The following is a 22,575-nucleotide window of genomic DNA, read 5'->3' on the forward strand; positions in this document are numbered from 1 at the left end:
AGGGGATACAGAACACAGGGTCATGTTTCCTGCTAAACTGTTTACAGAGTTATCAGATGCCTATACAAATCAACCTTTTTTCCTACCTAATTCATTATGGAGTTGCTACAACTACAGTAACAAGATGTAAAAGGTTCCAAGAAATTCCTGTGAGAACTACTTCGGTTATTTTATGAATAAATTTGGATTTTTCTTTAGTTCACCTACGTTCACCAATATATACTGTATATGCACCTTGAGTATAAGAGCTGCATAAAAACAGTCTGGAAAAAAAAACCCCAACGTGGAAACTGAGGTGTGAGGCAGTCAGTCCCCTTTCTACTTCTGATTATTATTTTATTCTTTTTTAAATACCACCACTGAAGAAACCCAATGCACTATATAGTCCCCAAACCCACACCAAACTGCTTTGCTGTGCATCTTTCCCAGCAGGTTTTCACACCTGCTTCTTCAGACAGAGCATTCAGAGGCTACAAAAGCACAACTTGTACTTCTCCATCAGTCAAGTTTATTTGTGTGATGTTTTTTCCAGATCTGGAAGTTTTTCAATTAGTGCTTTATGGTTCATGTTGATACTGGCTATAAGTCCTCCCTCATTGCCATCTGAGCCAGTGTAACTAATTTCTTCACCAGTTAGGGTAGTCATATGGCCACCCAATGCTCTCAACACTGCATTTCCAGCACATATGTCCCACTTCTTAATGTAGGTGACATGGATATATACGTCAGCTTCTTCTTGATTCTTTTCAGCAACGTCAAGGAGGGCCAACACTTTATAACCTAGAAGAAACAAGCGGAAGTTAAAAAAAAAATATTAAACCAAGTTTTCCTGTTCCTCATAAAGGATAAATCTTATAGTAAGTGTTAACATGCACATACAAGATTTAGGAAAGTGATGTCATTAATTACATCACGCCATCCAGTATAATGGCAAAAGCATCAATAAACTTTGTCTGCCCTCTAACCTGTAGAGAAAATTGAAAAAGGAACACACACACACACCCCCCCCAACAAGATTTTTCCACTGCACCCCATTTAAAACCCTGGGTATTTGAGACACATTATTTTTAGACAGCCTTTACTAATATGCTATAGACTTATCTAGAGACACATTAGAAGAACAAGACCAGAAACTCAAATACAGTTTTGCTCTTAATGTTCACTCACTTATTCTCAATCTCTGTATTATGCTGAAGTCAACCTTTTGCTTCCTGGATTTTTATTACAATAGAAGGAAGATGCATATACCACTCAGCCCAGGGCATTCCTCTTTATCATACATTATGCAGTACAAAGTCATTGCTCAAAATAGTATTCTTTCTTTTATGGAATTTTTTCAATTTTTCAACTGTTCAACCAAAATCCTTGTTTCACTAAACTGTTCCTTTCTTTATCTTCTTACACAGAGTCAAGCCCTGGAGAAGATCTGCTATAATCAGTTAGACTTTCACTTCCTTTATCATAAGAAAACTCATTTAGATTCATTGTCAAGAACCTATGCAACATCTTATTGACTAAACAATCCGTAAGGGAGCTCTAGCTTCCCATATTAAAGACACAGAATGATACATTTCTGTAAAATTCAAATTTTGCATGGCTTTTCTGAGACTTTGAAACAGCAATTGCTTCATACTAGTGTCTCATATATTTCCATTCTGTCAGCAACACACACAAGGATATTGTGTAAGCTTACAAAAGCTAAGCTAAAACGTCTTTGGACTGAACATGAGGCACATAAAAATGGCCTTCAGTGACACTAGTTTTCTCTTTTGACATAAATGCAAGACATAGTACCAAGCTTTAATGGCTTTTTCTCAAAAAAAAAAAAAAATTGTTTAATGAAACATACTACTAGCTAACTAAGAACCAACAGATTCTCTTCCATCATTCCGTATGTGGTCACAAAACCCTTTTTCCTCCACAGAGGCACCAGTGCCTTCAATGAATGCATATCAGTGTGTTCAATGAAAGGACCACAAGAACATTGCTGGCCCAGGCTTAGGTTCACTAACATACTAACTTGTGAATAGGTTGAAGCCTGAACTAAGTTTCAATGTAGGTTTCTATATACAGGAAAAAACTGTGTCCCATTGTCAAGTGCTTGCTTTTAGCAATGCGAAGGACAAAAGGTAAGAGAAAAAAGAAGAGATGCCACAGTTATATCCTTTTGTCTAGTAACAGCTATCCCCTTAAATCATTTGGAAGCAATAAAATGGATAGGATGCTTAAGGAACCAAACCTGCTCCACCAGCGGGGATTATCACAGTCTTATTTCCAAATGTCTGCCGTGCAACCTGCTCAACTTTTCCTGCATGGGAGCGGGATACAATAATCCTTGGAGTTTTCTCATTGTAGGAGGAACGAGCTTTTATGTTTGACCCACCATCCACCATTGCCCAGGCTACAAGAAAAACACAAATTCTGCTAAGATTTACAAAGACAATCTCTGTTAAGTGTAAAGATAAAAGGATACTTATCTGAGAAAATGGAATTGATGCTTCTGGCTTAATTTCCCTCCCTGTTGTAAAAGAGAGTTAGGGCTGACAAAAGGAAGGGATGCATGTCCACATGTGCACACAAGTGGAAGAGAAAGAGAAACAGCACCCACACAAACACACACTTTTGTGCTTATGGCATTATCCCATACCTAACTATTCTTGTGTGATACTTCCAAAAAACAGAGTAAGAGGGGAAAATCCCAAGTAGGAATATTTGGAACTTACAATTAGAAAGCCACCAAAGTTAAAAGGATGGCTCTGAGTCAGAAATAGATCCAGTATTTCCTCAAACTTTTCATAAGAATAAAAAGCCCCACTATCCTTCAAAGCAGGTAGCAAGGAAGGAAATAGCTCTGGAGGATAGTAATACTAAGGAAAACATTTGATGGTGTGTTTCAGAGGACTGGATTTAGAATACGCAACCTCCCACTTGTTTCATCATGAAGTTCAAAGCCAAGCTTGGTAGGTGGCATCCCCTAACCATTAATTTGACATTTACTTAGCAGACTAACCAGCAATTTCATCTCAGTAGAGGGCCAGATTGTATGGCAACAGACTGAGTTATGTGTAATAACAATGCCAACTGCCCTTTACTGCTTTGTGTTTGTGTGGTAGTATTAGGAACAATCCTACTTGCAACATATTGTTATTTCCAGCTTAGGAAATGAATACTGTTCACATAGAATGACAGGCTTCATTGCACCTCATCTGATGCCATGTCTAAGCGTTTCACACTTTACTATCACTAAACGAGATAAATTTTCAAAATTACAGTCCTAAAAAAAACACTTCTTCAGGTAGATGTTGATAGTTAGAAAAAATGTTCCAATAACCCCAAGATTCTCAAAGCATATTGGAATATAGCACACACTTAAATGACTGGAAATAAAGTTCATATTTAAAGACAGTAAAATATTTAGCACAAAATATTGAGCATTCAGTGGGCAAAAAAAGAGAACAAATAGGAAACACATTTATTCAGAATTAGTTTCTGTGCCAGAGCTACTGCATAACTTCATAACTCTAGAGGTCAGTATTGCCTAAAGGAAAATGAGAACAGAAATTCTTGTTTCAAATATATGGTAAGACAATGTATTGGGTTTGTGTGGCAAGGTTTTAGTAGCAGGGGAGGCTACAGGGGTGGCTTCTGTGAAGAGCTGCTGGAAGCTTCCCCTGTGTCTGACAGAGCCAATGCCAGCCAGCTCTATGATGGACCCACCGCTGGCCAAGGCCGAGCCCATCAGCGATGGGATAACATATTTAAGAAGGAGGGAAAAAAGTTGTTGTGCAAGAGAAACTGCAGCCAGAGAGAAGAGTGAGAACATGTGAGAGGAACAACCCTGCAGATCCCAAGGTCAGTGAAGAAGGAGGGGAGGAGATGCTCCAGGAGCCGGAGCAGAGATTCCCCTGCAGCCCGTGGGGAAGACCATGGTGAGGCAGGCTGTCCCCCTGCAGCCCATGGAGGTCCACTGTGGAGCAGACCTCCACCTGCAGCCCGTGGAGGACCCCACACCAGAGCAGGGGGATGTCCCAAGGAGGCTGTGACACCGTGGGAAGCCCACACTGGAGCAGGCTCCTGGCAGGACCCATGAAGAGAGGAGCCCACAATGGAGCAGGTTTTCTGGCAGGACTTGTGACCCCGTGGGGGACCCACATTGCAGAAGTCTGTGCCTGAAGGACTGCACCCTGTAGGGGACCCATGCTGGAGCAGTTTGTGAAGAACTGCAGCCCATGGGAAGGACCTACACTGGAGAAGTTTGTGGAGGACTGTCTCCTGTGGGAGGGACCCCACGCTGGAGCAGGGGAAGAGCGTGAGGAGTTCTGTCCCTCAGGAGGAAAGAGCGGCAGAGACAACGTGTGATGAACTGACCGTAAACCCCATTCCCCATCCCCCTGTGCTGCTGGGGGGGCTAGGCAGAGAATTCAGGAGTGAAGCTGGGCCTGGGAAGAAGGGAGGGGTGGGGGGAAGGTGTTTTGAAATTTGGTTTTATTTCTCATTACCCTACTCTGGTTGATTGGCAATAAATTAAGTTAATTATTTTCCCCAAGTTGAGCCTGTTTTGCCCATGATGGTAACTGAGTTATCTCTCCCTGTCCTTATCTTGACCCACGAGCCTTTTGTTATATTTTCTCTCCCCTGTCCAGCTGAGGAGGGGGAGTGATAAAGTGGCTTTGGTGGGCACCTGGCACCCAGCCAGGGTCAAACCATGACAGACATGAATACTAAAACTACTTTGAAGCTTTCGGAAGTGCATACACGTTGCCAAACTTGCAGCTACGCTCACTGATATGTTATTAATACTAAAGAATTAATTAGTTCACAGTTGTGGCATTAAAATCATGTCAGATAGTCAATGAGGCTGTGCTAGAAAGTCTTGCTTGTTACACACAAACAGTTGTCATTAAGACCTTTAATCAATCTTTATTATTCACACTGAATAAACAGCAGCTTCTGGGTATAATATCATGGACCAAAGTTCTTCTGCTGAATGAGCAAAGTGCTCTTCTGCTAAAGACTAATAGCACACGTAAGACTGGCTATTATGTGTAGGTTTCACTTTGCTTTGCTATAAGTGCTCCAACTGAAGGGATCTTAATTCTTAAACACATTTTCAGTTAGTTTGTTTTAAATGCATCATTTTTATGTTAAACAAGGGTACCATTTTCCTTTGTGGTTTTACAGCACAGAACACATCTGCAGCTCTAATTCTGAGGTCTGCAGCAGCGCTCTTTTGCCCCAGGTACTATTTTCTCATTTATACCTACAGATGTTCTCTTAAACATCAGATTTTAATTAACAGTATGACTGAAGAAGCTGGAAATATGTGAAGGCATAAAGATACCTGTATATGCTGAGAACGGCTTGTGTATCACTCCTATTACTGGTTTGCCATTTACAGCCACGCAAACCATTGTCGTGACATACTGTCGAAGATCCTCTGTGGGCAAAATGAGAAAGTGAGCATGTTTACAGCCAGATGCCAAGAACACAAAAAGAAAGCAGACCTGACATTATGGAAAAGTTGTTCTTTGAAGACTAGTCTATATTCTGCCTCTTACAATTATGTAACTTTGTTGTATCTTCAAAAAACCTTGGCAGTTTTCAAACAACTTTAAAGACTTCAGTTTTCCAGCAATTTTTTCTGTTCAGTAGATGTAACCTATCCTACCAGGTCTAATGTTAACAGCTGTGTCTTATGCAGCATGTATTTTCATGGAAATCTGTGCCCCTATACTCTCCCTTCTCTGCTTCACCTCCTGTCCTCTATTGGTTCAAAGCTGATAATTCAAATACCAAAGAACATTCACCAGAAAAGGTGACTGTATCAATGGAATACTCACAAAAAAATCCCCATTCTTCTGTTTGTTCTTCAGTACTTATCAGCAAGAATTTTAGTTGGATTGCCTTGAACTGCTTATGTGACATCTTAAAACACTTGAAAAGGGGGAAGATTGAATTATGAAACCTTTTTTGAAAAACTATAACAATTTTTTTTATCATATTAAATATTTACTTAGTATTCCCTTTAAGTAAACAAACAAAATATTCTGAGATATTTAGTGTTGCCACAGTAATAACTTCAATAAAGAAATGTGTAAATCCAGCAAAATCCATAAATGACAGTTACCATTTATTTTAGCAATTGCTTACTTCCAAGGAACACCAAAGTAATTTCACAGTTGGAATATATAAAAGTAAATGCTGTGGTCCAATAACTATAGAGATTACATGATGCAATTTGTTCAATTAAATCACACTAGTTTTGACATAACACACTTTAACAAGAGATGTCATTTTAAATACTTACTATTTTGTCTCCAGTATAAAAGGCAGACATCAGAATTACACACATGATTTGTCAACAAGAATCAGCTACCTGTGTATTCTTGTGTAGCATCTAATGGATCGATCCAGACAGTAACACTTTCTGCTGGAACCTCTTTAGGCTGTATTTTTTGTTTTATGTCTTCAGGAATACTGCGATCCCAAGAGACTGTCTCCTGATCAGCTGTATCAACACGCTCTTCAGAGTTTATCTATGATGAGACAACAAAAGTAGCTTCATTAACTTATCAGATACAGTAACTGTGGTACTCAGAGAAATTACAGGTTTGCTCAGATCTTCTCTTTCTCCCTTCACCTCCAGCTAAAAATGCACAAATTACTCATTTTTCAGCAACTCACAAGCTATTACCATCATGCAACAAGCAATGGAAAACCACAATCCAGAATTTTACTATGAACCACACCACAGCTGGACACTTTCTTTGGCTGCAACTCTTCCTACTGAACATTCTCACAGTATGAATCACAGCTTTTTTAAATCAAAAGTTAAATGCAGTTGTTTCAAAGGCTACAAGCCGAACATCTGACTTTGCAGAGTCACGTGGTATACAGATACAGCAAGGGTCTAATATTCCATTTATACACATCAGTAGATGCAGATTGAAACATACAGATATTTTATCAACACATATTTTGCAGACTATAGTATGACTTGGGGGAGTAGGAACCCTAGTATATATTCCTGCTTCCGGCACTGAGTTACAACTAGCAATTTACGTAGCTCAACTGGATGTAACCATTACACATTGCGAGATGAATGTTATTTTATAAACCAGTTAATAATATTCCTTACCTGTCTTTAGGGTTGTGATGGGTTGACCCTGGCTGGATGCCAGGTGCCCACCAAAGCCGTTCTATCACTCCCCCATCCTCAGCTGGACAGGGGAGAGAAAAAATACAACAAAAAGCTTGCAGGTCGAGATAAGGACAGGAGAGATCATTCACTAATTACCGTCACAGGCAAAACAGACTCAGCTTGGGGAAAACTAGCTCAATGTATTACAAATCAGCCAGGGTAAGGTAATGAGAAATAAAACCAAATCTCAGAACACCTTCCCTCCACCCCTCACTTCTTCCCGGGCACAACTTCACTCCCGGATTTCTTCACCAAGCCCCCCCAGCGGCACAAGGACGGGGACGGGGTTTACAGTCATCACATGTTATTTTCTGCCGCTTCATCCTCCTCAGGGTGAGGGCTCCTCACACTCTTCCTCTGCTCCAGCGTGGGGTCCCACCCACGGGAGACAGTCCTCCACAAACGTCTCCAACGTGGGTCCTTCCCACAGGCTGCAGTTCTTCACGAACTGCTCCGGCATGGGTCCCTTCCATGGTGTGCAGTCCTTCAGGCACAGACTGCTCCAGCGTGGTGTGTCACGGGGTCACAAGTTCTGCCAGAAAACCTGCTCCATGGGCTCCTCTCTCCACAGATCCGCAGGTCCTGCCAGGAACCTGCTCCAGCACGGGGTTCCCACAGGGTCACAGCCTCCTTTGGGAACCCACCTGCTCCAGCGTGGGGTCCTCCCCGGGCTGCAGGTGGAGATCTGCTCCACCGTGGACCTCCCTGGGCTGCAGGGGGACAGCCTGCCTCACCAGGGTCTTCCCCACGGGCTGCAGGAGAATCTCTGCTCCGGCGCCTGGAGCATCTCCTCCCCCTCCTTCTTCACCGACCTTGGTGTCCACAGGGTTGTTTCTCTTACATGTTCTCACTCCTCTCTCTGACGGCGGTTTTCTCCCCCTCCCCACTTTTTTTTCCTTCTTAAAAATGTTATCATAGAGGCATTACCACTATGGCTGATTGGCTCGGCTTTGGCCGGCAGCGGGTCCGTCTCAGAGCCGGCTGGTATGGGCTCTCTCTCTCGAACACAGGGGAAGCTTCCAGCAGCTTCTTACAGAAGCCACCCCTGTAACCTCCCCGCCCCCCGCTACCAAAACCTTGCCACACAAAACCAATACCTAAGAAGGCCCATGAAGAACATTTATAAGCAGGAATCAAAGGTCACATTTAAGCCTATTGTCATTGGCTGCCTAGCCTAATGAATTTTATTCTTGACCAGAGGGCATTTTAGTATGCCAAACAGAGTTTGGTCCAGTAGCGGAGCACACAGTCCCAGTCTGTTGAATGGAAGAACGTTCTGCAAAACCCAATACGATGTCATTGTGACTGCAGTAGCAAGGTATTTCTGGATCACAAGAGATGCAGTTAGCACAAAACACTGTATGTAATGAACTCTCATGTTACAAAACACGACATAACCTGTCAGGAAGAACTGCTGGGGAAATATGGATCAATCTGTCTTAACCCATCCATACCAGCTTACTACCACTGCAAACGTGGTTTATAGGAGAGCTGTAATGCAACTGGACATAAGTAGTGCTAACAGAAATTCAGACAAATTCATCCCATTTACTTTTAGCACCTTAGTTACAGTAGGAGACTAGTATTTCTATGCTCCTTCTACTGCCAATAAAAAGGAAATCATTGCTATGCCTTTCTAGCTTCAGCCTGTGTGAATGCTTCAGAAACATAGCACTCCACTAATTACTTAGTAGGACGATGATGCTTACGGCTTAGATGTGTAGGTTATGTCTTAAGTTGAGTTAACAAATCTGGACTTTTGTGACATTTAAGAATACTAGGAAAACCAGCTTTTTTATTCTTGCCAACTTTAAAGGTGGTTTCCTCTAATATAATTCTAAATGGATGCCAAACTGACTAGCTCTTGTGTCCGGTCAAGGCAAAATAGTAGGCACACATGGGGTACAATGTGTCTATAACCTAGAACCACTGATTTCCCTTTACTTGCTATAGGTAGTGTCAAGACTGCTAGCTCAGATTCAGCTGACTGCTAGAGCAGATAAATACCCTCTAACTAAACCAACTTGTTATTACAGATGTTGTAGGCAGGTGACTTTGAAAGACAATGAAAATAAAGAAACAATCTGACTACATTTGAATGTTACAGACTTTGTATCAGCAGGATTTTTACATAAGTCACATCATGAGAAGAAAAGACATTACACACCTCAGCTGTAACACATTATTAGCAAAGGGTTAAGGGCCATCTCTCCAACAGAATTCAAAAAAAGAAAGCAAGCAGAACTGCAGCAACTCCAGCCATACATCATAGCTGTCCTCTCACGTAAAACCAGTATTTGAAGCATTGTGTGCCAAACACAGAGTCCTTGAAGTTGCCATGACATTTACAAATTAAACATCTGTCACTGTACAAGAAACCTGACGATTGTGTTTTCCCCTAGGGAAAACAGTCCTGCAAAGTCAAGATGACTAGTCCCACAGACTTGGCAGCCTCAACCCAGCCCCTGGGCAGTTCAAGTTCCACTACAGCATATTACTGTAAACAAAAAAAAAAAAACAAAAAAACCAAAAACATTTCCTCAACAGAAGAAAGAGGCCTCCAAAAGTTAAAGGGTTGGGACCAATCCTGAAAAGAAAGAATATCTTGTTAAACCTGTTGTTACAGTACACTAATATTAAAAGACTGAAACTATCTGAAAGGTATTGTTTTCAGAGAAAGACCTCCTAGTAGTTCACCTTTTGCAGAGGTGGCCATGACGCTGCAGTATTTATAATGCTTCTGAGGAGTCTCTCTCGACAGCCACAATTAGTCTGCCAGTGAAAAAACAGGCAGGGGGGGAGCGAGGGGGGGGAAATAGCGATCATGTTGCAAAGCCATCTGGAGAAAATAAAAATAATAATAAAAAAAAAATCAACTGGGTCACCAGTATTCCATTCATATCACCATTTACTCTGTAGCCTTGGCTGAATACTCCACAAGTTATAGTCCAAGTAGAAATTCAGTTATTCCACCACACGCGGTTATTAAATTTATTTATTGTTAGGAAGCTAAAGCTACATTATGCATTTTGCCAGACATAGCTGCCTGAGAGAGGATCACCAACCCTTAACGCTGGGAATTTATCTCGCACCCTGCACTTTTTTTTTTTTTTTTTTAATGCATGAGAATATAACCTGGAAAACATGCCTTTGTGTTAATACAATGTTCCCTTCCTACTTGTCATTCTCATTTGCTGGAATGACAGCCTCCAGAGGCCATGACCTTACACTTCAAGCTTTTCTGAAGCAATATGGATATGTATTTGACTGCATTCCCAAGTCTTCACTCAGAAATTAGGAGCAGCTATGGTAGAAAGACAATCACAACACCAAATGTTTCAGACAACAGAGCTTGTTCCAGCAAGACACTCTGAGTCAAACTGCTACGTTAATGTAAATAAAGTCTGCATGCTTGCTATCATATACATAACTTTGCCTACTCCCAAGAGTCAGATTTAGATAGCAACCCATCATGCAAGAACTTGAGGCAGCAAGCAGAAGACAGAAATAAATAGTTATTTGGGGTTAGCCAACTAACAGCTGTAAGCTGTAAAAACCTGTCTCGGGAAGCTCTGTAAGCTGCCCACCGACAGCAAGTTTAACTACATTTAAGCAATCTTCCCCAGTCATACTTGGAAAGGAAAGCCCTCCTCACAAAGAGCTGCATCAAACACAGAGATTTAATAAAACACATATAAACAGGTGAAGGGACTACTATTGAAAGGTCAACAAAAAAATTATTTCATAAAAAAGGCAGTCTGGCTGCATCTCGCCAGCACAGAGCTTCTTCAAAACGAGTCTGAGAGGTGCAGGAATCCCATAACGGATGAGGGATGGTGCTCACGGCAGCCAGCAGCAGAGGTCCAACAGCAACATCGGGATCAGCACATGGTGTGCCCTCCGAAACACCCAGGTGTCCCCAGCCTTCAGAAGCCCCTTGCACCCTCTCCTCTGGCACGTTGGTGATTGGAATACAGATCTGCTCAGAGACACGGGAAGCAACTCAGGAGTGTACTACAAACCCGTGTGGATAAACGCAGTGCTCTGAACAGCCAACAGTCCTGACCACGTAAAGACGTCAGGGAACCTCACAGTGGCTCATTGTCCTGTGCTGGGCTACTCCCTACCAGCACTTCGTGATGTCTATGTGGCAGATCATCACCCAACAAAACTGCTTGAATACTAGGTAGCTGTCTGTGGCAAGGTGAACAAACTCAGGCTTCTTCCTGGTTTGAAAGAGTAGGGCACAGCTGTAGTTTTGGTTTTGAATTCACCCATTAAAGATAAATTAAACTGAAAACATATCTACTAAAAAAATTAAATAGAAGTTTCTGTTCAAATACATAAATTATTTAAAAAAAATAAACATCAGTACATGAAAATGCAATGCTTTTCTTAGTGTTTGGTGGGAAGTGAATTTTATTTGAATTTATTACTCCCCCTCCTTCCCCACATCCTTATTCATCCCAATACTCATTTTGTATTTTAATTTGCAAACAAACCAGTATCTTGAAAAAAGATGAGGTAGAACAGCTCTTTACTCCTGAGTATCAATATCCTCATCCGATAATTAAGTCCTCTCAAATCCAAATCTCAGTGCTCTTTTATTAAAATAGAAAACAAAACATGAGCAACACAAATACTATCCCACCTGTATTATAAAGAAGAAATACTAATTAAGCTATCAAGGTAAAAACAAAACAAAACCACCCCACAGTTTAGGTAACAACAAAGATACTATTCACTAGTCCGAATATGAATATAAGAATATTCCACGTATTACATTTCAAGAACAGAGACTGGAACAGGTTGCCCAGAGATATGGTAGATGCCCCATCCCTGGGAACATTCAAGGCCAGGTCGGATGGGGCTCTGAGAAACCTAATCTAGTTGAAGACCTTCCTGCTCATTGCAGGGGGGTTGGACTAGATGACCTTGAAAGGTCCCTTCCAACCCAAACTATTCCATGATTCTATGATTCAATGAATAAGTCTATTGATTTGAATGGGACCATGAAAATGGAAAGCCTGGAGGCCCAGACAAAATAGCGTGCACAGGGGAACACTAGTACAACATTAATAGATGTTTGACTTTGTTCTTCTGTTTTGTTAGGGCACTAACTCTGCATGAGATACACAGCCACTTCACTGGTGATTATGCAGTGTAAGCATTATGCATACCCAAGATTCAAACTTAACTTTGCCATTTGCATTCACATGACAGGAGATGGAGGAACGGAGCAGAGGGAGAGAAGTAAATAAGTAAATGCAAACATTTACAAACAATAAAACAGCAGTGATCCCTTCTTACTGGCTGACTGTCCTGGTTTCAGCTGGGATAGAGTTAACTGTCTTCCTAGTAGCTGGTACAGTGCTGTGTTTTGAGTTCAGTATGAGAAGAATGTTGATAACACACTGATGTTTTCAGTTGTTGCTCGGTAGTGTTTAGACTAAAGTCAAGGATTTTTCAGCCTCTCATGCCCAGCCAGCGAGAAAGCTGGAGGGGCACAAGAAGTTGGCACAGGACACAGCCAGGGCAGCTGACCCAAACTGGCCAACGGTGTATTCCATACCATGGGACGTCCCATCTAGTATAGGAACTGGGGCAAGTGGGGGAATCGCCACTCAGGGAGTAACTAGGCGTCGGTCGGCAGGTGGTGAGCAATTGCCCTGTGCATCACTTGTATATTCCAATCCTTTTAATATTGCTGTTGTCATTTTATTAGTGTTATCATTCTTAGTTTCTTCTTTTCTGTTCTATTAAACCATTCTTATCTCAACCCACGAGTTTTACTGCTTTTCCCAATTTTCTCCCCCATCCCACTGGGTGGGGAGGAAGTGAGCGAGTGGTTGCGTGGTGCTTAGTTGCTGGCTGGGGTTAAACCACGACACTGACTGAGATATGACCCCTGTCACTATATGCATCCTCTGGACTAACGTCTGCACGGGATGACTATACTAGAGGTACTGCACGGGACTGTACTTGATTTGCTGTTATTTGACTGTGCTTCAGAGATGTCACAACTCAGGGGAGAGCACTTCAGTCAGGAGCCTTTGGGCTTTCCCCCGCTTATGGGCCAAGCCTCACACCTCACCCCTCCAGCAGTTGTCATGCTTCACCAAAAAGCAACGTGCCCTTATGCCCGCTACACTACAAGTCAGACTGTTTTACCTCCATTTGCTCAGCTTCTCTGTTTTTTCCCTCAAATATATCAGAGGTGAAAGCTGTCTCATCTTCTCACAGCATCTGTACATACACAAATTTTGTGAAGGAATCAGATGCCAAAACCTCTGAACGTAAACACCCACTTGACAAGTCATGATGTATAAATATGCACAACAGGAGAGCACTCTCCAGGAGAGCAAGAAGCAGTCAAAGCACTGTATTTCCAATAACCAAGGAAAGTATTTAACTTATCCTGGTTATGAAACAGGGCTCCAGAATCTGCTGCAGAAGGAAGGACTTGCATTCACACCAAGACTTAGCTCACCAGCAGCCAGGACCACTCATGATCCCTCCAACTTTTGAATTTTGGGGCAGTGAGCAGCAGTTTTCACTATGAATGAAAGCTGCTTCCTGAAAGCTTATGTTACTTGACACTGAAAAGAACGCAAACTCAGAAATCAAAATATCACTTCCTTTTTTAAGTTTAAAGTGCCTTTAAGCTTTAAACAGTTTGAATAGTAGCCTTGCCAGCATAGTAAAAAATTCTAGTTTTATTCAGTACACTGACATTTTTAAAGCCAGCTGCTTCCTTTTGAAAGGGTTCTTTTCCTCCTTAGATTACCTCAACCTATCAGAAAGGAAAAATGAGCTTTTACAAGTGACCTTCATGCCTTTCAAAAAGTTTCCTCTTGCTAGGGTCCAATTTACAAAGAGTTTTAGCAAGGTAGATTCTGTTATGAAAGGATAGAGAGGACCTTGCTGAGTCACATGGTTCTCTAAATAAATAGCTTGTTAAAAGGTAATAAAGTTTAATAAAAATATAAAGTATATTTGTATATAAATGTGGAAGGTATAAAAATAGACTAATATATAAAATAATAAAAGGTATAAAAACCACTGGTCTCATGTTGTCATTCATTTGAAATGAAAACAACAAATACTTCTATAATAATGCCACAAAACAGATAAAGGAAGCATGCATTTTTTTTCAAGGCACAGAAGTCCAGGCAGAGAGAAGTTTTCCTCTACCATCAACTATATCTTCATTTATTTTAATAAGAAGTCGTCACTTCATGCAGCAACAAGATTACTGGATGTGCAAAGAAGAATATGGACAAGCCTAAATGTCAAAAAGCTCAATTAGTACTTATCAAAACTCATTATGTGGTTTGGTCATTAAGACAGAAGGAAGCAGAGTGAAACAAACATGTTTTCACAAATGGTAAAGATGTATCAGATGACAACTCTGCTTCTACTGACTTAAGACAAATACAAGTTAGTGAAAACAACAAAAATGCAACAGGGGGAATCAGCATGGATCACAGAATTCAAAGTTTCCTCCAGTATTCTGTAGAAACAACTAGAATTTAAAACCAGTAAAAGTAATAAAGCCACTCACTCATTAGCTCACACACGTTTCAGTAGACAGCAAAATTCTGTTACAGTTATATACAGATGCAAGCCAGCATGGATCACAGAATTCAAAGTTTCCTCCAGTATTCTGTAGAAACAACTAGAATTTAAAACCAGTAAAAGTAATAAAGCCACTCACTCATTAGCTCACACACGTTTCAGTAGACAGCAAAATTCTCTGTTACAGTTATATACAGATGCAAGTCTAGCAAAGAGAATGGGATGACTAGTTTGTCACGAGAGTTGCAACACTACTTTTCATTTTAAAAAAACCATCCAAATAAGGCCAGATTAGAAGTCTACCAATACAATAAATAACACTGAGAAAACTTTCGCTGTTTGTGAGTGGTTACACTACTAAAACTCAAACCTCCAGATGCTCAGCTGACAGATGAAACACCCCCAGGATACACACAAGCCAAATGAACTACTTGTCATTACATCTGAAAAGATCATCACAGACCTCATTATCATAAAGTTACAGGCTTTAATTTCATTTTATGTAGAGAGAGACAGCATAAGTCATCTAGCATCAATTCAAACCCATGTTAAGAGATGCGTCTCCAGACAACACCTATTACCGAGATACCCAATTAACATTCACACTTATTGCTTTACTTAGAAACTTGTTGCCAGTTGCTAAGATCATTTGGGTCAGAAGAATGGTAATTTTGTTAAAAACCCCAAGACCTGAGGATGCCATTCTCACAACATGAAGAGACAAATAAATTACTGAACTTATTCAGCAAAGCACTGAAATCCTTCTGAGGTTTAAACAGCATTTTGGTTTTTAAACCTACTTCTTTAACATATCTATCTTTCCCACAGAATCGGCATCAGATGCACAGCTTGCCATCTTAGATGAAATTCCAGTTTTCTAAGTATGATAACTGGCACTGTAGTCAGAAGTCTGTAAACAGCAGGTTTAAACCTCACAAGTAGTTCCGGTAGCTTGATTTTTTTTTAAAAAAAAAAAAAAAAAAGGAGAGCTTGGAGACATTAATCTTCAAACAGTGGAATTAATTTAGAGGAAAATCTCGTTAAAAGTTAAACTGACATGTTCTTAAATTTCCATTTCAAACACTGACACCCAATTCCAGCATTATCATGCAGAAACTTGAAATGAGGTATTTATCATCTATCTTCACTGGGTAGAACATTCAGATTCAGGGCAGTGGCAAGACTGTGTGCTGGTTTAGGCTGGGATAGAGTTAATTTTCTTCATGGTAGCTAGTATGGGGCTCTGGTTTGGATTTGTGCTGGCAACAGTGTTGATAACAGAGGGATGTTTTCGTCCCTGCTGGGCAATGCTTACACAGAGCCAAGGCCTTTTCTACTTCTCACCCCACCCCACCAGCGAGGAGGCTGGGGGGGCACAAGGAGTTGGGAGGGGACACAGCTGGGACAGCTGATCCCAACTGACCCAAGGCATATTCCAGACCATATGACATCATGCTCAGCATGTAAAGGTGGGAGAAGGAGGAAGGGGGGGGGGCATTCGGAGTGATGGCGTTTGTCCTCCCAAGTCACCGTTATGCATGATGGAGCCCTGCTTTGCTGGAGATGGCTGAACACCTGCCTGCCGGTGGGAAGTGGTGAATGAATTCCTTGTTTTGCTTTGCTTGCGTGTGCGGCTTTTGCTTTACTTAAACTGTCTTTATCTCAACCCACGAGTTTTCTCACTTTTCTGATTCTCTCCCCCATTTCACCAGGGGCCGAGTGAACAAGCGGCTGTGTGGTCTTTAGTTGCTGGCTGAGGTTAAACCACGACAGACTGATAAAAAGATGCTTGAAGAGAGACTAGGATTTACACTAGAAAACAAGACATATAGCCGGTGCAACTATAGAACACAAATCAATGCACTGGTCAAAATTAAGCCCAAGCAGCTGAAAATGAGAGTATAGGGCAGAATTTATTCTGGCAAATAAGACTGAAGTCTGCATCCTACGAAAATAACGCTAGTATAGTGTAGAATCGAAACAACAGAATTGTGTGGGTCACTAAGATTGGCTTTTTGATAGTCAGAGGACACAGGGAATGTGGCCAAAGTGCTTGTTTAAGGCACATGTATTCCTCTGTCAATCACTCCCACCTTTGTGAGCGAGTAGGGCTGCTCCTTCAGATGTGCTGACACAGGCTGTTGGTAGGGCCATAATGTGAAGTGAACCAGGGTATTCCTAAATAACCTTTATTTTACACTTTTATCTTGGATACATTCAGGTACCAAGTTCCTGACACTGACCCCTGGACAAGCAGAGTTCATAAAAAGGAAGACTCTGATGCATGGCTCTGAGAAAGAAGCTCTTTTATGAGGTAATGCTGCTGAAACCCCTGTATAATGAGATCATCTCTCCAAACTGAGAAGCTCTTTTGGGCAGAACATACCAGTGTTTCTGTCCAGTCTCTTAACTGGATTTGGAAACACTGCCTCCCCAGTCCCCTCTCCCCCCAGCAGCAGGGCTGGCTTGAGCATCTCCTTAATCCCCTCACCTGATTCCCATCTCAGTCTTTCTTATCACACCACCACTGTGCTAGCACACAGAATAAATGGGGCCGCATGGAGAACCAACCAGAAAAGCAGTGAAGTAACCCAGAAAAGATAAATAAGATAAAGAAAAAAATGAAAAGGTGCAGAAGGGATGATTATAGCTGGATCAGAGCTTTAATTCATTCTCAGCATGACAAACAAATAGACAAAGACAACACAATTGGTAGTGCAGGAGCAGTAAACACCTCAAGCCTGTAACTGCAGTTGAGGACTTTATCAAGAGAAACCACTGTATATATCTTAGCATTAAATGTATTTTTAAATCAATTGCACAAACATACTTCATAGAAGATGCATGCAAATATTCATTGATGGATGTTACGTGCAATCAGACAACACTGGGTAATACTTGAGTTAGAAATAACTGACTTGCCCCTTCCTCCCTTATCTTTCTCACATCTATTTCTAAGGGATATAACAACAATACTCAACACCACTCAATTTACTACACAGTGATAAAACAGAATCAATCTCCTCTTCGGTCTTACCTAACCTAGCTGTGAGAAGTCTTGAACTGACGCAAATGCATCTATTTATATCAAATAGAGCAGGTGATGTAAGCAGTGGAGTTCCTCTTCCTCTGTAGAGATAATACCTTTACTTAAAACAACAGACAAAGGCAAAACATTTCTAGGTTTTTGTGGGTTTTTTCTCTCTTCCACCCCTCAGATTTTGAAAGTGGTTTTATAAATCACAACTGTAAGGATTATAAGACTCTTTCCAGATTTATTTCAGCTTCCACAAGTGAGAAGCCTAACTCTTCCATCTTCTCTTAATAATCACACCTTAAGAGAAGATCTGCTTCAGACAGACTTTTGCATGCTTTCCCTTATTACGTCCAGCAGCACAATACAGGGAATCCAAGGCTGCTCACTGATTTAACTTTATTTCTGTCAAATTACTTTTCCCCCTGGTTATTTTTAAACATTGGAAAGCCATAGCTATTCTTAGAGTACAATTAATGGTTCATTTCCTTTGCGCTATAGGCATATTTTGTCACCCAGGTTTTGTGCTCGTTTGTTTTTTCCCTGGCTGCAGCATTTGGCACCACTTTAAATGTTGCAGTACCCCTGCTAGGCTCAAGGACTCCATGATGTGAGTAAATCAGCATTTTGCATAAATTTACTCTTCGAATTCTTTCAGTTTTTGTTTGACAGTTTTTGTTAGCTGCATTTTCTCTAGCAAGAAGAGAAGAGGGGTTTTATTTGACTTCAATGTTTGTTATTCTGGGGTGTCACTCTGTACACAGGGATAAGGCTACAGATATAAAGTACAATGCCTCTTACAAGATGCAGCTTTATAATGCATCGCATGAAAGGTGTCTCGGGAAATGCTCTATAATCCTCGTATTCACACCAAAACTACAGTAGATCTGTTCTATGAAACAGCAGCAGTTTTAGATGTGTTGTGCTGAAGGTACACATGAAGGATTTGCAGATTGAGATGAGACCTTGTCTTCACACCTGAAAATTGTATAGTGCCACATGCATATAGTGAAACAAAAGGTTTTATTTTGGTTTGGACAAATGTTTATGAATACATCTTCATCATAGTATAGACTTTAAGAGACACCATGTCTTATCAGTATATACAGCTTAGTTGATATTTTTTAAATGCTGCATGAGATAAGCTGTTATTATCCAGATCATGTACTCAGAATACTAAATATCCCAGAGCTGATCTGTCAGATTGAGTACCTCTAGATCAGCTGAAAGATTTGTCAAACAAACTCTTCCTAGTCATCCTCAGTGCTCAACCTCAGTCAATCTAAGGGGGGTGGGAGAGGGAGAAAAAGGAAAAAAAAGAAAAAAAGAAATATGCCTGATTTTTTTCAAGTTCCACAGATGTGTTCCACCCATTTTTGTCTTCATACTGTGTTTGAGAACACATCTGCACTCTAGAAAGTACCAACTATTTTTTAAAGGCTAGCAGCACCCTCTGAGAGGAAGATGCACAAGTCAGACTGTCACTGCTATGCACCCCAGGCACCGGAGTTTATGCATGTGACCACAGACACAGAACAGGCAACACAGTTCCCTGAGCTCTTCAAGCACAAACCGAACCCCAGCCTTCTCTAGAAGCACAGACAACTCTTACGTCTGAACTAATGAAGTCCCTCCATCTGTGGAAGGGGAGAAAGCATACAGATTTCAGGCAGCAATACAGGTAATGCCTTGCTCCGTGACGACAGTGAATCGCAAAAGAGAACAAGGGACAATACTTTTCCTTCCTTTAATGTAGGGCCTGTGAACCGACAATCCAGCCATCTTCAGAACATAACCTTCATAATCTTTCTGTAGAGGATGATTAATCACATATCAAGTTTATTTCAAATACTGAAGAATCTGGTGTTTGCTTTAGATTTCATATTCAATAGGTTCTCTACAAACTTAAAAAAAATCCAAACAAACAAAACAAAAGCAAACTCCAAAGAACTACACACCATGCTGACGAGCTTCCAAAACAGCCACTGAAAACTCACTGAGTAGTAACTAAACTTAAGCAAAAAATGAACTACACTACTTTTTTTCTCAACTTGTCCAGGAAAAGCATGCAATCACCACCTCTGAAATCCAAACTTAGGTTTTCTATCTGTTTCAAACGACTGTAAAAAGCTAAAGAATTTAACATCAAGACACTGAAGAGAAGTTCCCATTTACTTAAGCGGAAGTTGGAAACAAAGCCAACAAAACCCGAAAGGCCTCTAAAGTATAGTTCAGGTTCGGGTGCGACCTGAAGCGTCAGACCCAGGTTTCAGAAGCGAGTGAGAGCAGGGAGGCGTGTACACCTCTGAAAGAAAAGTAAACACATTTTGCCCACGTAGGCAGTGATCCATAGTGTGACACAGCTGTTCGCTTATCTGCTGTCCCAAAGTCACGAGAGCTAAGAAGTCAGATACTGTAACGCTGTGTTCCTAAACCTCAAATCCTCAACCCCTTCTCCCCGTTACCAGCTCTGCCTATAGCTTACGGCGGGAGGGATAATTAAGAAAATAACAGCATTGCTAGTCTCAGCACCATAAACATACGCAGAACCGGAGCGATGAAATAACCTTTATCCATAAGCAGAGAGCACATAATCCACGACGGTTAGACTCGGCGTTCCCCCCCACACACACACCCCTCACGCCCGTATTATTTCAAACATCGTTTCACCTCGCATGGCTCCGCGTACACATCATCCAGCTCCTTCCCCTGCAACCCAACACCCACGGCAACAACCGTGAGGCGGCACCGCCGCAAAACCAGCAAGAGGGGAAGGAGGAAAGGCAAAAACTAGGGCAGCATTTCCCGTCGGCGGTTACAAAGCGGGGAGGTGACACGTGTCCCCCCGCAAGCGGCCGAGCCCCCGCGGCGCGGCAGCCCGGCGGTTCGCCTCAGGCCCTCACCCGGCCGGTGAGGAGCAGCCCAGCGCTGGAGCCCTGCACCGGGCGGGAGGCGGGGGGTGGTGGTGGCCGGCCCCGGGTCCGCTGCACAGCCCGCTCCCCGCCTCACGGGAGGGAGCCCGGCACCCACCTGCACGGCGGGGAAGGCGCCCTTCAGCAGGTAGAACATCCTGCGGTTGGAGAGGAGGTCGCCGCTCGTCAGCTGCTCCTCGGCCCCCTCCCGCGTCTTCCCCTTCGCCTTGGCGTTGAGGACGTTGCCCTCGCGGACCCGCTTCACCTCCTCCCCGCCCCTGACGGCGGCCAGGACGGACACGGCCAGCAGCTCCCGCAGGTCCACGGCGCCGGCGAGCGCGGAGCCGCGGGGCGTCTCGGGCCCGCCGGCCGCCGGCTCGCTCAGCATGAAGAAGGCGAAGCGGCCGGCCAGGAAGCCGGAGTAGAGGTGGTAGAGGACGCCCAGCCCCAGCAGGCAGAACACGGCCATGCCGAGCGGCGAGAGGCGGATCCCCATGGGGGCCATGGCCGCGGGGCAGGAGGGCACGCGGCGGGGCGGGCGGGCAGCGGTACCGGGCGCTCACCACAGCCCCATGGTGCCGCTGAGGCGCTCCGCTCCCTCTAGCTGCTGGGGCGGCGGCGGAGCCGGCCCGGCTCCACGCTCCTCAGCGGGCCGGCGGGCAGGCAGCGCCGTCTGTATCCGGGTCAGGCGGAGGCGGGGCCCGCCGCCCGCACTGAGCATGTCCCGCCGCCCACCGCACGCCCGGCGGGCAGCGCGGTCCGGCGCTCGTTCCCCTCCTCTGCGGGTGTCCCGGCCGGGGGCTGGGAGATCCCTCCTGGTCCCTGCCGCGGGCCTGCCTGGTAGCGCACGCTCCCCTTCGCCCGCTGGTTCTCCTGAAACGCGTGGTTTGGGGTGGGTTTGGGGTTTTTTGGTTTGTTGTTTGTGGGGTTTTTTTTGCTTCATCTGCTTCTAGGTGTCAGGTGCGTGAGGAGTACGCACCACCGGGCAGTGGTGGGGCCGAGGGAGCCGGCCCTGCCCGCCCCTGGCAGCGCGACCGCCCGCGGGGGCTGGGACCAGGACCGGGACCGGGGCCGGGCCGGAGCCGGGGCCGGAGGCGGCTCGGAAGGGCGGCACGACGGGCCGGGAAGGAGATTTCGGTTGGAAGTTGCTGTTGGCATAAATTGCCGCTTAATTTCTGAAGCTTTGCCGTTGACGGTTCTGAGCATCGTTGCTGAGCAGCATCTCGTGTCTTTCACCTACTGGTTAGGGAACTTTGGGACTGTCAGCCCCCTTGTGCTGCAGGAAAGGGGCTCGAAGTTAAGAATTCCTTTCATACAGTAGAATGAAGCAAATCCAACCGTTTTCTCAGCCAAGTGATGTGCTAAAGGCCTACCTGTCTAAATTTATACTTTTCTTTGCACCTCAGTTGGTTTGGGGGAGTGTGAAACTGCACGTTTATGACCAGGATGGACATCTGGGATGGAAAGCAGGAAATCTCGGATTCTTCTTCTGTTCTCTTTTCTAATTCTCCCTAGTAGTTTTGAGTAAGTTATATCAGAAACAAAATTAATTCAGCATTGTTTGAATTAATTACATGTTCTTTTACTCAAGCGATATTCTTGTCTGCTGATATACAGGTTATAAAAGCAGACCTTAGTAGTGACTCTGGGAAGAAGTAATTACTAGAGATCATGCAATATAACTGTTTTTGTGGGATCTTGCGTTTTATTTTTTTTAAAGTGTTAAACTTGTGTAATTGTGGCTGGTTGACCCTGGCTGAATGCCAGGTGCTCACCAAAGAAGCTTTATCGCTCCCCCCTCCTCAGCTGGACAGGGGAGAGAAAATATAACAAAGGGCTCGTGGGTCGAC

The 22,575-nt window shown here is 43.2% G+C and overlaps 1 protein-coding gene across 1 annotated transcript; it reads right to left on the bottom strand.

Moving 5' to 3' along the window:
- Positions 1–485: 485 nt before the first annotated feature.
- On the bottom strand, positions 486–21,403 carry BPNT2 (3'(2'), 5'-bisphosphate nucleotidase 2). Its single transcript, XM_049820774.1, has 5 exons — positions 20,844–21,403; positions 6,377–6,536; positions 5,342–5,437; positions 2,240–2,401; positions 486–780 (listed from the first exon to the last, which is right to left on the bottom strand). Exons 1-5 carry the CDS (start codon positions 21,228–21,230, stop codon positions 509–511), a joined length of 1,077 nt encoding a protein of 358 aa, XP_049676731.1. The 5' UTR covers positions 21,231–21,403; the 3' UTR covers positions 486–508.
- Positions 21,404–22,575: the final 1,172 nt, after the last annotated feature.

This window comes from Accipiter gentilis, chromosome 2 (genome assembly GCF_929443795.1).
Source record: "Accipiter gentilis chromosome 2, bAccGen1.1, whole genome shotgun sequence".
NCBI classification, from domain to species: domain Eukaryota; kingdom Metazoa; phylum Chordata; class Aves; order Accipitriformes; family Accipitridae; genus Astur; species Astur gentilis.